Source organism: Eschrichtius robustus, chromosome 11 (assembly GCF_028021215.1).
Source record: "Eschrichtius robustus isolate mEscRob2 chromosome 11, mEscRob2.pri, whole genome shotgun sequence".
Lineage (NCBI taxonomy): Eukaryota > Metazoa > Chordata > Mammalia > Artiodactyla > Eschrichtiidae > Eschrichtius > Eschrichtius robustus.
Genome location: NC_090834.1, coordinates 82,947,234 through 82,964,210, shown reverse-complemented (window position 1 = coordinate 82,964,210; position 16,977 = coordinate 82,947,234). Strand labels below are relative to the sequence as shown.

General features: G+C 36.5%; 1 protein-coding gene across 1 annotated transcript in view; it reads left to right on the top strand.

The window, feature by feature from the left end:
* The window catches only part of CCDC34 (coiled-coil domain containing 34), a 37,297-nt gene extending 21,024 nt beyond the window's left edge, over window positions 1-16,273 (top strand). Inside the window, exons 4-6 of the mRNA XM_068555504.1 lie at window positions 13,472-13,630; window positions 14,188-14,329; window positions 15,771-16,273. Of these exons, the coding sequence (XP_068411605.1) occupies window positions 13,472-13,630; window positions 14,188-14,329; window positions 15,771-15,985 (516 nt within the window). The 3' untranslated portion in view covers window positions 15,986-16,273. The remainder of the gene's footprint in view (window positions 1-13,471; window positions 13,631-14,187; window positions 14,330-15,770) is intronic.
* The last annotated feature ends 704 nt before the right edge of the window (window positions 16,274-16,977 follow it).

The following is a 16,977-nucleotide window of genomic DNA, read 5'->3' as shown; positions in this document are numbered from 1 at the left end:
ATAAGAAGGAAATTGGCTAGGCATGTGTATGTTGTAACCATAAATATATTTGTTCTTTACTTCAGAAGTAAATTATTTTTTTTAAGTTTGCTACATCCCATAATACAAGAAAGAGTTCTTTGTGAATAAATGCCAAAATCAAAATAAGCCTGTGTGACTACAACCAAGCTTTGAGTGATACTTTTTTGAAGTTTATAGCTAGAAAATAAAAGTTTTGCATGTATTGAATAGTATGCTCTCTCCTCTAAAAGCTTCTCTTATCTTCTGACTCCATTAAGCTCATTTTACCATGCTAATCAAACATAGTTGTTGTTTGTCTAAGAATGTAGAGATGATATATTCTGTTTTAATTAGTGGCAGTAGATCTAATCCAATTATTTGAGAAAAATTATTTCTTTCTTTTGGAGGGAAGTGGCTTGCCCTGACATAAATCACTAATTATCGAAAACAAGATTCCATAAGGTTGAGAAGAGTTTAAAAATGAACCTTGAGAAATTTACTTATTCTGCAGAATTCCTGTGCATACTAAGGAATAATTGATCACTCTTATTTTTTTTTTTTTTTGCCTTAAGAACTATCAGATTTCTTATTTCAGTCTTGGTTATACTTACCTCTATTTGTAAAGACTGCTCTTCTGGTTCTTCTCTTCCTGTCTGGCATCTAGCTTTTTTCTCCTCTGTTTACATTTCATGGTGTGTGGTCCTCTGCTGCTTCCAGCTTCATTCACATTTTAGATATATCTGTGGCATTATTTTCTCTAAGTCATTTTCACTGTGTTCTATCAAAAAATCAGACAAAAAGAATTTATGTATCCATTAGCAAAGCTGATTTCTTATATTGTGCTATAAATTGTTAAATCCTTTTCAAATAAATGGCTTATCTCAGCTGGTACTCTGACGTTTGTGTTGCCATGCTAATTCATTTTTTAGATTTGTTTTTTACAGCGTGTTACCACATATTTTGCAAAAGGGCATTTGCCTTCATTGTTTGAGAATTAAAAATAAGTTTACTTTTAAAGTTTTTTTAAACCATGGAACTGCTTTTTTAAAGTAAAACATTAATTCCAATCAGCAAAGTGTATGATTGATAACACTGTCATCAGTGCATCATTCATGCATTCAGCACGTTTATTATGTGCCAGATACTATTGAAGGAACCAAAATAGAAATTCAGAAACTTTGAGTAGTCAGTTGGTTTGTTAGTTTCCTTTAGTTTGAAGAAACAAAGGTTCTCTCACTCAGGGCACCATCATCTTAAAAAAAAAAAAAAAAAAAAAAAAGAAGATTTATTGTTATTCTCTGTGTGGTACAGAACTGCAGTGCCAGAAAATCTGAAGCCACTTAGTGGCTGGCTACTCTCTCTCAGTACTTCTCTCTGAATGTCTGCTCTGGTCTCCTTTTGCTAACTAAAGACATTTTATCCTCTCTTCTGTAGTTTAAATGCTGCAGAGGGCCTGTCTGATGTTTTAAAATCAACTTCATTGAGCAATAATTTACATACAATAAAACACACCTATTTTAAGTTTGATGAGGTTTGACAAGCTTATGTACCTGTGAAACCGGCATTACAGTCAAGGCAGAGAACATTTCCTTCACTCCAAATAGTTACCTTGTGCTCCCTTGCATTCAGCCCCTGCTTCCCACCAACTAACCCCAGCTCCAAGGAAGGATAAGTCTGCTTTCTGTTCCTGTAGACTAGATTTGCCTTTTCTAGAATTTCCTATAGGTAGAATCAGTCAATATATATTCCTTTGCGTCAGGCTTCTTTTGTTTTTAAAAATTGCCGATATTTCATGTATTAAGATTGTTCCTTTTTATTGCTGAGTGATAGTCTATTCTGTGGAATACCACAAATTGTCTATCCATTCACTAGTTGATGGATAATTGGGTTGCTTCCAGTTTGGGGATATTATGAATAAAATTCTGTGACCACTTATGTACAAGTCTTTTTGTGGATACTTGTTTTCATTGCTCTTGGTTAAATGCCTAGGGACTGAATTGCTGGGTTGTATGCTAAGTGTGTGTTTAACTTTAAAAAACAGTTCGGCAATTTCTTATAAAGTGCTTGTGCCATTTCTACATTCCTGCCACTATTGTCTGAAAGTTCCAAGTGCACCACATCCTTGCCAGATTCTCAGTCTTTTTAACGTTGTCATTCTATTAAGTGTGTAGTAGTATATCATTGTTGTTTTAATTTCCATTTTCCTGAGATCTAATGATATTTGCCATCTTTTCATAAGCTTATTCTCTTTGTCTACTAGGGCTGTCGTGACAAAATACTGAATACCACAGATTGAGTGGCTTAAACAACAGAAATTTATTTTCTTACAGATCTGTAGGCTGACAGTCCAAAATGAAGGTGTCTGCAAGGTTTGGTTTCTCTTGCAGCCTCTCTCTTTGGATTGCAGATGACTGCCTTCTCTCCATACCCTCACATGGCCTTTTCTGTGTGCATGCCCATCCATGATGTCTCTTCTTCCTTTCGTAAGGACACCAGTCCTTTTGGATTAGGGCCCCACCTTTATGAACTTGATTACCTCTTTAAAAGTCCTATCTCAAAAAACAGTTACAGGCTGGGGGATCAAGATGGTGGAGGAGTAGGACAGGGAGCTCACCTACTCCCACAAAAACATTCAGAACACACCTGCAAGTGGAACGATTCACATAGAACATCTACTGAACGCCAGCAGAAGACCTCAAACTTCTGAAAAGACAGGAAAACCTCCAAGTACTGGGTAGGACAAAAGGAAATAGAAAGGAATCGGGACGGGCCTGCACCACAGGGCGGGAGCTGTGAAGGAGAAAAGGTTCCCGCACCCTGGGAGTCCCTTCACCGGTGGGGGATCAGCCTGGATGGAGGGGGAGCTTCAGAGCCTAGGAGGAGAGCACAGCAACCGGTTTGCAGAAGGCAAAATGGAGAGTAACCTGCACAGAAGGTCGGCACCACCACCTTGCGTTCTCCAGACTGAGATGCTCCTCTGTTGATGCAGGTGGGGACTGGATGCTCAGAGGTCAGACCCAGGGAAAGGACTGGGGTTGGTTGTGCAGAGACAGTCTGCAGAGGCTAGCTTGTGGCAACTGAGGGTGTACTCAGAAGAAGCTGGCGCCTGCCAGAAAAGCAAGGTGCCACTAGTAGAGGCACATGAGGAGAGGGGCAGGACCACCATAAGTGCTTCTTTCCCTGTAAGTGCTCCCAGGCAATGGGACACTGCCTACAGAAGCTCTGGGGGTGGGCTCAAGTCACCACTGCAATCATGGGCTCCATAGGCAGGCACGGGCCACCACTACGAGATCTGCAAGAAGTTGCCAAGCGCTGCCCACACTGTCTTGGGAGTGCACAAGAGCTGCTGCACCTGCACACCCCATATCAAGGGGATAACAGCCAGCCGATGCTGAGGAAAGAGACAGCAAGCATCCAAACTAAAAGCAGCCCCTTGATTCTGGAAAAGATGGTGGAGTAGAAGGCCTTGAGCTCACCTCCTCTCATGAAAACACCATAATCACAACAAACTGCTGAACAGCCATCGACAAAGAAGACTGGAACCTACCTAAAAAGATAGTTTACATTCAAAGACAAAGAAGAAGCCGCAATGAGATGGTAGGAGAGGCGCTTTCATAACATAATCAAATCCCATACCCGCCAGGTGGGCGACCCAGAGACTGGAAAATAATTATATCGAAGAGGTTCTCCCACAAGAGTGAAAGTCCTGAGCCCCACTTCAGGCTCCCCAGGCTGAGGGTCTGGCATCAGGAGGAGGAATCCCAGAGCACTTGGCTTTGAAGACCAGTGGGGCTTGAGTGCAGGAGCTCCACAGGACTGAGGGAAACAGAGATTCCACTCTTGGAGGGCACACACAAGGTTTCATGTACACTGGGACCCAGCACAAAGCAGTAATTCCATAGGAGCTTGGGCTGGACCTACCTATGAGTCTTGGAGGGCCTCCTGGGGAGGTTGGGATTGGCTCTGGATCACTATGGGGGGGGGGGCAAGACACTGGTGGCAGAGGACCCAGAGAATATTGATTGGCTTGAGCTCTCCCAGAGGTTGCCATTTTGGCACCAAGACCTGGTGCTACCCAGCAGCCTACAGGCTCCAGTGCGGGAATGCCTTAGGCCAAACAACCAGCAGGATAGAAACACAGCCCCAGCCATCAGCAGACAGGCTGCCTAAAGCCGTACTGAGCTTACAGCCACCTCTAAACACACCCTTTGACATGGTCTGCCCACCAGAGGGAGAAGACCCAGCTCCACACACCAGTGGGTAGGGACCAGTCCCACCAGGAAGCCTGCACAAGCCCCAGGACCAACCTCACCTACCAGAGGGCAGACACCGGAAGCAAGAGGAGCTACGATCCTGCAGCCAGTGGAAAGAAGACCACAAACACAGAAAGTTAGACAAAATGAGATGGCAGAGAAATATGTTCCAGACGAAGGAACAAGATAAAAACCCACAAGAACAACTGAAACAAGTGGAGATAGGCAAACTACCTGAAAAAGAATTTAGAGTAATGATAGTAAAGATGATCCAAAATTTCTAAAAAGAATGGAGGCACAGATTGAGAGATACAAAAGATGTTTAACAAAGAGAAGATCTAAAGAATAAACAAACAGATGAACAATACAATAAGTGGAATGAAAAATACACTAGAAGGAATCAATAGCACAAGAATTGAGGCAGAAGAATGAATAAGTGAGCTGGAAGACAGAATGTTGGAAATCACTGCTGCAGAACAAAATAAAAAAAAAGAATGAAAAGAAATGAGGACAGTCTTGGAGACCTCTGGGACAACATTAAATGCACCAACATTAGCACTATAGGGTCCCAGAAGGAGAAGAGAGAAAGAGCCTGAGAAAATATTTGAAGAGATTATAGCTGAAAACAACCTTAACATTAGAAAGGAAACACTCAAGTCTGGGAAGCACAGAGAGTCCCATACAAGATAAACCTAAGGAGGAACATGATGAGACACATACTAATCAAACTGACAAAAATTAAAGACAAAGAAAAACTATTAAAAACAACAGGGAAGAGAAACAAATAACATACAAGGGAATCCCCACAAGGTATCTGCTGATTTTTCAGCAGAAAATCTGCAGGCCAGAAGGGAGTGGCTGATATATTTAAAGTGACGAAAGGGACAAACCTACTACCAAGAATACTCTACCCAGCAGACTCTCATTCAAATTTGACGGAGAAATCAAAAGCTTTACAGACAAACAAAACCTAAGAGAATTCAGCACCACCAAACCAGCTTTGAAACAAATGCTAAAAGAATTTCTGTAGGCAGAAAAGACCACAACTAGAATCAAGATAATTATGAATGGGAAAGCTCACCAGTTAAGACAAACATAAAGCAAAGGTAGGAAATCATCCACACACAAATATGATATTAAAACCAGCAGTCGTGAGAAGAGAGTACAAATGCAGGATATTGATAATGCATTGGAAATTAAGAGACCAGCAAATTAACACAGTCTTGTACATATATAGACTGCTATGTCAAAACCTTTTGGGAACCACAAACCAAATATCTACAATAGATACACACATGAAAAAGAAAAAGCAACCCAATCACAATGCTAAAAGATAAACATCAAATCACAAGAGAAGAGGAAGGGAAGAAAAAAGACCTACAAAAACAAATCCTAAACAGTTAACAAAATGTCAGTAAGAACAGACATATCGATAATTACCTTAAATGTAAATGGATTAAATGCTCCAACCAAAAGACACAGACAGGCTGAATGTATACAAAAACAAGACCCATATATATGCTGTCTACAAGAGACCCACTTTAGCCCTAGGGACACACTGAGTGAATGTGAGGGGACGGAAAATGGTATCCCATGCAAATGGAAATCAAAAGAAAGCTGGAGTAGCTATACTCATATGAGATAAAATAGACTTTAAAATAAAGAATGTTAGAACAGACAAGGAAGGCCACTACATAATGATCAATGGATCAATCCAAGAAGAAGATATAACAATTATAAATATATATGCACCCAACATAGGAGCACCTCAATACATAAGGCAACTGCTAACTGCTATGAAAAAGGAAATCGACAGTAACACAGTAATAGTGGGGGACTTTAACACCTCACTTACACCAATGGACAGATCATACAAAATGAAAATACATAAGGAAACAGAAGCTTTAAATGACACAATAGACCAGGTAGATTTAATTGATATTTATAGGACATTCCATCCAAAAACAGCAGTTTACACGTTCTTCTCAAGTGCGCACGGAACATTCTCCAGGATAGATCACATCTTGGGTCACAAATCAAGCCTCAGTAAATTTAAGAAAATTGAAATTATATCAAGCATCTTTTCTGACCACAACGCTATGAGATTAGAAATGAATCACAGGGGAAAAAACTTAAAAAACACAAACACATGGAGGCTAAACAATACGTTACTAAATAACCAAGAGATCACTGAAGAAATCAAAGAGGAAATCAAAAAATACCTAGAGACAAATGACAATGAAAACACGACGATCCAAAACCTATGGGATGCAGCAAAAGCAGTTCTAAGAGGAAACTTTATAGCTATGCAAGCCTACCTCAAGAAACAAGAAGAATCTCAAATAAACAATCTAACCTTACACCTAAAGGAACTAGAGAAAGAAGAACAAACAAAACCCAAAGTTAGCAGAAGGAAAGAAATCATAAAGATCAGAGCAGAAATAAATGAAATAGAAACAAAGAAAACAAGAGCAAAGATCAATAAAACTAAAAGCTGGTTCTTTGAGAAGATAAACAAAATTGATAAACAATTAGCCAGACTCATCAAGAAAAAGAGGGAGAGGACTCAAATCAATAAAATTAGAAATGAAAAAGGAGAAGTTACAACAGACACCGCAGAAATACAAAGCATCCTAAGAGACTACTACAAGCAACTCTATGCCAATAAAATGGACAACCTGGAAGGAATGGACAAATTCTTAGAAAAGTATAACCTTCCAAGACTAATCAGGAAGAAATTGAAAATATGAACAGACCAATCACAAGTAATGAAATTGAAACTGTGATTAAAAATCTTCCAACAAGCAGAAGTCCAGGACCAGATGGCTTCACGGGTGAATTCTACCAAACATTTAGAGAAGAGCTAACACCCATCCTTCTCAAACTCTTCCAAAAAATTGCAGAGGAAGAAACACTCCCAAACTCATTATATGAGGCCACCATCACCCTGATACCAAAACCAGACAAACATACTACAAAGAAAGAAAGTTACAGACCAATATCACAGATGAATTTAGATGCAGAAATCCTCAACAAAATACTAGCAAACAGAATCCAACAACACATTAAAAGGATCATACACCACGATCAAGTGGGATTTATCCCAGGGATGCAAGGATTCTTCAATATACGCAAATCAATCAATGTGATACACCATATTAACAAATTGAAGAATAAAAACCATATGATCATCTCAATAGATGCAGAAAAAGCTTTTGACAAAATTCAACACCCATTTATGATAAAAACTTCAGAAGGTGGGCATAGAGGGAACCTACCTCAACATAATAAAGGCCGTATATGACAAACCCACAGCAAACATCATTCTCAATGGTGAAAAACTGAAAGCATTTCCTCTAAGATCAGGAACAAGACAAGGATGCCCACTCTCACCACTGTTATTCAACATAATTTTGGAAGTCCTAGCCACGGCAATCAGAGAAGAAAAAGAAATAAAAAGAATACAAATTGGAAGTGTAGAAGTAAAACTGTCACTGTTTGCAGATGCCATGATACTGTACATGGAGAATCCTAAAAATGCCACCAGAAAACTGCCAGAGCTAATCAATGAATTTGGTAAAGTTGCAGGATACAAAATTAATGCACAGAAATCTCTTGCATTCCTATACACTAATGATGAAAAATCTGCAAGTGAAATTAAGAAAACACTCCCTTTTACCACTGCAACAAAAAGAATAAAATACCTAGGAATAAACCTACCTAGGGAGACCAAAGACCTGTATGCAGAAAACTATAAGACACTGATGAAAGAAATTAAAGATGATACCAACAGGTGGAGAGATATACCATGTTCTTGGATTGGAAGAATCAATATTGTGAAAATGACTATACTACCCAAAGCAATCTACAGATTCAGTGCAATCCCTATCAAATTAGCGATGGCATTTTTTAAGGAACTAGAACAAAAAAATCTTAAAATTTGTATGGAGGCACAAAAGACCCCGAATAGCCAATGCAGTCTTGAGGGGAAAAAAACGGAACTGGAGGAATCAGACTCCCTGACTTCAGACTATACTACAAAGCTACAGTACTCAAGACAATATGGTACTGGCACAAAAACAAAAACATAGATCAATGGAACAAGATAGAAAGCCCAGAGATAAACCCACGCACCTATGGTCAACTAATCTAAGACAAAGGAGGCAAGGATATACAATGGAGAATAGACAGTCTCTTCAATAAGTGGTGCTGTGAAAACTGGACAGCTACATGAGAAAGAATGAAATTAGAACACTCCCTAGCACCAAGCACAACAATAAACTCAAAATGGATTAGTGACGTAAATGTAAGACCGGACACTATAACACTCTTAGAGGAAAATGTAGGAAGAACACTCTTTGACATAAATCGCAGCAAGATCTTTTTTGATCCACCTCCTAGAGTAATGGAAATAAAAACAAAAATAAACAAATGGGACCTAATGAAACTTCAAAGCTTTTGCACAGCAAAGGAAACCATAAACAAGACAACTGTCAGAATGGGAGAAAACATTTGCAAACGAATCAACGGACAAAGGATCAATCTCCAAAATATATAAACAGCTCATGCAGCTCAATATTAAAGAAACAAACACCCCAATCCAAAAATGGTCAGAAGACCTAAATAGACATTTCTCCAAAGAACACATACAGATGGCCAAGCAGCACATGAAAAGCTGCTCAACATCACTAATTATTAGAGAAATGCAAATCAAAACTACAATGAGGTATCACCTCACACCAGTTAGAATGGGCATCATCAGAAAATCTACAAACAACAAATGCTGGAGAGGGTGTGGAGAAAAGGGAACCCTCTTGCACTGTTGGTGGGAATGTAAATTGATACAGCCACTATGGAGAACAGTATGGAGTTTCCTTAAAAAACTAAAAATAGAATTACCATATGATCCAGCAATCCCGCTACTGGGCATATACCCAGAGAAAACCATAATTCAAAAAGACACATGCACCCCAATGTTCTTTGCAGCACTATTTACAATAGCCAGGTCATGGAAGCAACCTAAATGAGCATTGACAGACGAATGGATAAAGAAGATGTGGTACATAAATACAATGGAATATTACTCAGCCATAAAAAGGAACGAAATTGGGTCATTGTTGAGACATGGGTGGATCTAGAGACTGTCATACAGAGTGAGGTAAGTCAGAAAGAAAAACAAATATCGTATATTAACGCATGTATGTGGAACCTAGAAAAATGGTACAGATGAACTGGTTTGCAGGGCAGAAGTTGAGACACAGATGTAGAGAACAAACGTATGGACACCAAGGGGGGAAAGCCGTGGGGGTGTGGGGATGGTGGTGTGATGAATTGGGCGATTGGGGTTGACATGTGTACACTGATGTGTATAAAATTGATGACTAATAAGAACCTACTGTATAAAAAAGTAAATAAAATAAAATTGAAAAAAGAAAAAAAAGTACGCAGAAGATCTAAATAGACATTTCTCCAAAGAAGACATACAGATGGCCAAAAAGCACATGGAAAGATGCTCAACATAACCAATTATCATTGAAATGCAAATCAAAAGTACAATGAGGTATCACCTCACACCAGTCAGAATGGCCATCATCAAAAAGTCTACAAAGAATAAATGCTGGATAGGGTGTGGAGAAAAGGGAACTCTCCTACACTGTTGGTGGGAATGTAAATTGGTAGAACCAGTATGGAGAACATTATAGAGGTTCCTTAAAAAACTAAAACTAGAACTACCATATGATCCAGCAATCCCACTCCTGGGCATATATCTGGAGAAAACCATAATTCAAAAAGATAGGTGTACCCCAATGTTCATTGCAGCACTGTTTACAGTAGACAAGACATGGAAGCAACCTAGTGTCCACTGACAGAGGAATGGATAAAGAAGAGTTGGTACATACTTACAATGGAATATTACTCAGCCATAAAAAAGAACAAAATGCATTTTGCAGCAACATGGATGGACCAAGAGATTATCATACTTAGGGAAGTAAGTCAGAGAAAGAGAAATATCATATGATGTCATTCATATGTGGTATCAAATTTTTTAAAAATGATACAAATGAACTTATTTACAAAGCAGAAACAGACTTACACATATTGAAAACAAAGTTATGGTTACCAAAGGTGAGACATGGGGGGTGGGGTGATAAATCAGGAGCCTTGTGATTAACGTACGCACACTACTATATACAACAAGGACCTACTGTATAGCACAGGGAACTCTACTCAATATTCTGTGATAACCTATATGAGAAAAGAATCTGAAAAGTAATGAATATGTCTGTGTATAACTGAATCACTTTGCTGTACACCTGAAACTAAACACAACATTGTAAACCACCTATACTCCAATTTAAAAAAAAGAAAAAAAAGTTACATTGAGGATCAGGGCTTCAATATATGAATTTTGGTGGGACAGAATTCAATCCTTAGCACTATTGACCATTTCTACATCTCTTGGTTTTTTGTTTGTTTGTTTGTTTGTTTAGTTTAGTGTTTAAATTTTTCCCATTTTGTGTGTCTTAATAGTAAGTTGTAAGAATTCTTTTTGTATTCCTCTAAGTCCTGTAACATGTATTATAAATATTTCCTCCTTTTAATTTGTTTATGATATATTTAAAGAGCAGAAATTTAAAATTTTGGTTAAGTTCCATATTTCTGTTTTTTCTTTTATAGTTTGTGGGTTTTGTGTTCTATTAAAGAAATGTTTGCCTATGCCAAGGTTGTAAAAATATTCTCCATTGTTTTTTTCTAGAAGTTTTATAATTTCAGCTTTTACCTATTTGCATTTTGAGTTAATTTTAATGTTGGTTGTGTGTTAAGGGTCAAGGTTCATTTTTTTGGAGTATGGATATACAGTTGTTCCAACACTGTGTTGAAAGATAATATTTTCCCTACTCAGTTACCCTCACATTTTTATTTCAAATCCATTGACCAAATATGTCTGGGTCTATTTCTGGACTGTATTCTGTTCAATTGATCTATATCCTATGCCAGTACTACACTATCTGCTTACTATAGCTTTATATAGTAATTCTTGAATTTAAAAGTCTTCTAATCAAATAGTGTAAGTCTTCCAGCTTTTTTCTTCTATTTCAGAATCGTTTTAGCTGCTCTGCACCCTTTCCATTTAGAATTAGCTTATCAATTTCCCTAATCATGCTTGCTTGAATAGTGCCTGATACTATTGGGATTGCATTAAATATACATAGATCATTCTGGAGAAAATTGCTATCTTAATAATATCAAATTATAAATCTATAAACATGATTTTTTTTTTCTATTTATTTAGGCCATATTTATCTCAGTTTTTTTCTTCTTTTTTTTGTTTTCAGTGTACAAGGGTATTATACGCCTTTTTTAAATGTATCCCTAAGTATTTCATGTTTCTGGTGAGAGCAGTTATCTTGACTTATTCCTAATATTATCTTATAATTTTCATATTTGGTTTGGACTTTAGAGAAATAGTGGGCTCCTAAAATGAGCTTGGAAGTGTTCTCTTTTTCTCTGTTTTTTAAAACAATTCGTGTAGTAATTGGTACTGTTGCTTCCTTAGAAATGTGATAGACTCTACAAGTGAAGCAATTGGAGGCGAGAGTTTTCTTTGTGGGAAAGTTTTAAATTCTGAATTGTTTTTACAAGTAGAGGCTCATTCAGTTACTCTATTTCTTCTTGAATCGGTTTTGGAAAGTGGTATATTTTTAAGGAATTTTGACATTTTATTTAAATTGAATTTATTGGCAAAAAGTTGTTTTCAGCATTCTCTCATATGTATATAAGAGATACGTAGTGATCTGTCATTTAACATCTGTGTGACCTTGGGCAGATTACTTAACTTCTTTGTGGGATTTAACCCAATAGTTAAATTCCAGCATTATTTCAATGGATATTGAGTTCTCAGCAAGAAAGGATTTCCTTTTGCAGCTATTGGCAGACCAACAATAAGGAAATATAGCAACTTGGGGAATGACAGGGGCTTTAATTTTTTTATTTTTTTATTTTTTTGGCCTCGCCTCGAGGCTTGTGGGATCTTAGTTCCCTGACGAGGGATTGAACCTGTGCCCTCGGCAGTTAAAGCACAGAGTCCTAACCATTGGACCACCAGGGAATTCCCGTGCTTTGATTTTTAGGATCCGCCTTTCCTGCACAGCACTGGACATATGTTGTATGTAACTGATGTTCGTTACTTGGGTCTTATTTGAATTGCTTGTATTAAAGTGTTCTACAAGGTGCTTTTAAGGGAAGAATTTCTTGGCTCATATTTCTTTGCTCGATGAAGGGTGATGTATATGGCATTTGTATTGCATATACTTCATGTTTGCAGATTATTTTCTAAACCTTTGATAAAGAGAGCTAGCCATGTCATTGGTTATTTAGAATTTAGCTGTGTTGGTAGATTATCTTTTGAGTGAGAAAAGGAAGAAACATTGACTTATAGTCTGAGTCAAGTTTTTTCTTCAAGGGGCTAGATAAAATTTTAGGCTTTGTGGACCATACAATCTCTGTTGCAACTATTTAACTTTGCTGTTGTGGTGCAAAAGCAGCATAGACAATAAATATGCAAATAAATGTGTGGCCACATTTCAGTAAAACTTTATTTACAAATACAGGTGGTTGATGGACCATATTTGGCCTGCAGGCCATAGTTTGCCAATCTTTGGTCTGTGTAAGGCTTATAAGAATTACATAGCCAGAGATTTGTCTGTATATGCCCTTATAGCAGTACTTAATGGGCCAAAATTTGTGCTCTCTAACTCTTTGATGGTGAAAATTTATCCAAGTATTTGTATTGGCAAATTGTCTGGGGAATGTGTACATATGTGGCTCCTATTTTAGAGTGGGGGTAAACATCCATCAAAAAACATTAAGATTCAGGACAGTCTAATAGGTCATAATTTCTGTCCAGTAATTTACTCAGCAAATCTTTATAGAACACCTACTATTTACTTAACACTGTCCCAGGCTCTGAGTGTACTTTGTCAAGCAAGACCTTTGTTATGGCCATCATGAAACGTATACTCAAGCTGGTAGACTAAAATTGATCAGGTAAGTGCAGGTATGTTACATATTTTCATAAGCCACACTGTGTCAACCACTGTTTTACCACCTATCTTAAGAAATAACTGAAGTTTAGAAAATTACTGCGTATAACACTTCTTCCTTGTATGAGGATGATTACAGATATTCCAACTAAAATTCCTTCATTTTTATTTAAGAAAAGAAAAGAAAGGGAACAAAAAATTAATAAAGAAAGGGAGGAAAAAGCAGCAAAGGAACTGGAGAAAGAACATTTACAAGAAAAAGCAAAAGAAAAATATGAAGAATGGTTAAAGAAAAAAAATGCTGAAGAATGTGAGAAGAAGAAGAAAGAAAAGGTATTTTCACTAAAGTGATCAGTTAGAACACATGACTTTCGTGTTGACATGTGCCAACTATACTGTATAAAGAGTTTCTAATAGAAAATTGGCACTATCTTATCATAATATAAATACATGTAGCTACCCCTACTTGTTATACTGTGATTAAGCTTCAGAAATGATTATGCATCTGTGGTTTTCTTAGGTTGAGAAGTATTAATAAGCCTATTGATATTTCTGCAGTCAAGTTCAAACTTTTTATTGTTGTTTATGCTTTTAAATATTATTCAGTGCACTTTTATGGAAAGTTTTATTACATTATTATAAATTGCTCTTCTATTTTAAAACAGCAAATTGCTTTTTTCTTCTTGGGTTTAATGTCTTATTGTTTAGAGGCAGCCACCTTCATATCACATCCCTGATCACGTTAAATTTTGCTCTCTATAGAGTTGTGATTCAGTATTTCTGATCAGAAAGCCATTGGGATGGGGAGCTACTGGGGAAAAGAGTAGAATTTGAATAGAATTTTTAGTTACAGAATATCCCTGGAGATTCTTTGGTCTTGTCATTTTAAGGAAAAAGAAAAACAACGGCAGGCTGAATTACAGGAAAAAAAGGAAATAGCAGAAAAAAAGTTTAAGGAGTGGTTGGAAAATGCAAAAAATAAACCTCGTCCAGCTGCAAAGAGCTATGGTTATGCCAATGGAAAACTCACAGGTTGGTTTTTATGTTATGTGGGTTACATAAATATGGCTTGCAGGAGCGAATATTATATATTATGTTTCCTTTTGACAGAAATAGAAATGTGTAAAAATCATTTTTCTTTCAAATTACTATTTTCTGGAAGATTATAACATACTGTGTTCCTGTGGAGATACTACAAATTTGTTGTCATTCTCTAAAACCAGATACATTTTAAAGGCAATAGTGACAAAACTGCAAAGTAATGATTTCTAACGTTAAGAAACAAGTAAAATTTTCGTACATTCCTTGGATTTTAAAGCCTTAATCAGGATATACTGAAGGGGTCATTTTCTTCCCCTTTTCTAACCCTCTCTGAGGCAGAGCTTCCAGTGTATTTGGCACATTCTTTTTGCAGGGTGGAATACTAGACAGCACATGAACCAGACACAGACCTGGTTGGCCTTTAGGCTTGGTCTGATTATAAATGGCAATGCATGTTTTTCTTTGTACTTCATGTTGGAAGCTCATGCCTTGCTGACAGCTGCCTTCACTTGTTTAAGTGATTTATTATTAAAAATACTCCCATTCTGTTTTGTTCACACAATAGGACATATTCCAGACTTTGTTTTGACCATCGTGGTGAAGTGTGTGTTGACATATCTATGCAGTCAAAGTGGGTTGCCAATGTCTGAATGACACATTCCTGCTGTCAGGATTTAGGCCTCTCCTGCATGTCACAGAGGTCATCCATTACAGCTACCGAGCAGGGTCTGCTCTGTTTTTTTGTTCTCTTGTTTGAAATAAGAGTAATAAGCAGTGGTTTTAACCAAATGATTGGATAGTAAAGTTAAAACTTAGGTGGAATATACATATTGACTAGAAGTTAATTGGTGAAATAATGTATTATTTTACTAACTTTTTTGCATTTAAGTAAGTTTTATTCTAATAAACATCTTTGCAAATGCTCTACTGCTCTTAATTATCAAAATTACAGTGATATTGTGAAATCTGATTAAGTGACAGTGATTTAGAATTTCAGTGGTTCTAAACAAGAATCTTGATCACTTTAGCTATATATGCAACATACATGTTTTTCTGCAAACTTTAGTGTCCGACTAGGGGAAACATGTACACAATCAGCGGTTTCCCAGACTGAGTTAAAATGAAGATTTTGTTCAATTTAAGGGTTCTAAAATTAATTCTTAGGAGAACTTTTATGAGTTTTTATTTATATAGATTTGAACATTAATGTTCTTTGAATGCTTAGAATTATTTATATTTTAATTTTTACTTCAATACTTACTGTGTTTGAAAATATTTGAGAGTTCAAGTTTTAAATGAGTCAGATTGGTTTATCAATGATATTTTTGCCCTTTTAATATTTTAACATTTTTCTATGAATTTTAAAATATGTAGTTTCTTTGATCTCAAAAAGTTTTCTTCTTGTTTTGTTCTGAATTTTTAATAATTTTAGGTTTTTACAGTGGAAATTCTTATCCAGAACCAGCCTTTTATAACCCAATTCCATGGAAACCAGTTCCTGTGCCTCCTCCCAAAGAAGTGAAGGATCTATCAGGAAAGAAGACTAAAAGGCCTGTGATAAGCCAGCCAAACAGGTCATCCTCTCTGGTAATGCATAAAGCCAGAAGCAATCTTTGCCTTGGAACTCTGTGCAGAATACAAAGGTAGTAGACGTGGGAAATTACATGCTTTTACCTGGAGCTATTTAATTTTAAAATCAGAAATTGTTTTTTTACTGCTCAATTAGTAGCTCAACATTTGATGTATTATTGATATGTTCAAATTTTTGCATTTGTATACAGAGTCCTTAGAGTTAATTGAGGAAGATATTTTATACGTTTTCATTTTTATAAATGCTTCAAGGTTGATCTTGGCATATTGTTTTGCAGGATAAGTGACTGAATCTAACAATTGTGTTTGTATTTAGCTTGTATTAAAACTACCCTCTAATATTAATAAAAGCAACAATTTTTCATGTGTTCTTTCATACTATATGTTGTGTATTTATGTTTATGAACATAGTAAGATTAAGTCGTTCAAACAAGCATTTCTAAACTGCATGCTCAAGATAATTCTTAGAAGAATCTAAAAGGGTTAGAATCCCAGAGTAATCAAGAACAGTCTTTGTTGATGGCTTTTGGTATATCTTTCCCTGTGTAAATATTTGTAAATCGCTAACTGAAGTCATGTTTGGTAACAGAGAAATGAAGTTTGGGTTTTGAAAGGAAAATTTAAAAACACTGTTTTGGGCTCAATCTTAGATTGGTATGTAGTAATCTTGAGACACTAATATTTTGCTATACTTTGCTATACTTTGTACAAATAGTTATACATTATAATTAGTTACGTTGTTAATTTTGAAATTAGAAATATCAATGCATTATTTTTTAATGTTAAATGTTGAGTGATATTTTACTGAAGTTGAAATCAAAAATCTTAATAAGTACATGTTAAGGATAGTGTATCAACGGATTCCTAAAGTAGCACTGAACGCTTTTTGTTAAGTTTTAAAAGTCTGTATCTTTTTTTAGTGGGCTATCAAGAAATGAAAATTTGTTGGGGCAATATAAAGTTCAGTAAATTCATTTAAAAGTGATTCCTATTTGGAATGTATTTCATGTTTCTGCTAGGTTAGTCAGCTGTCAAGTTTCTAGTGATTA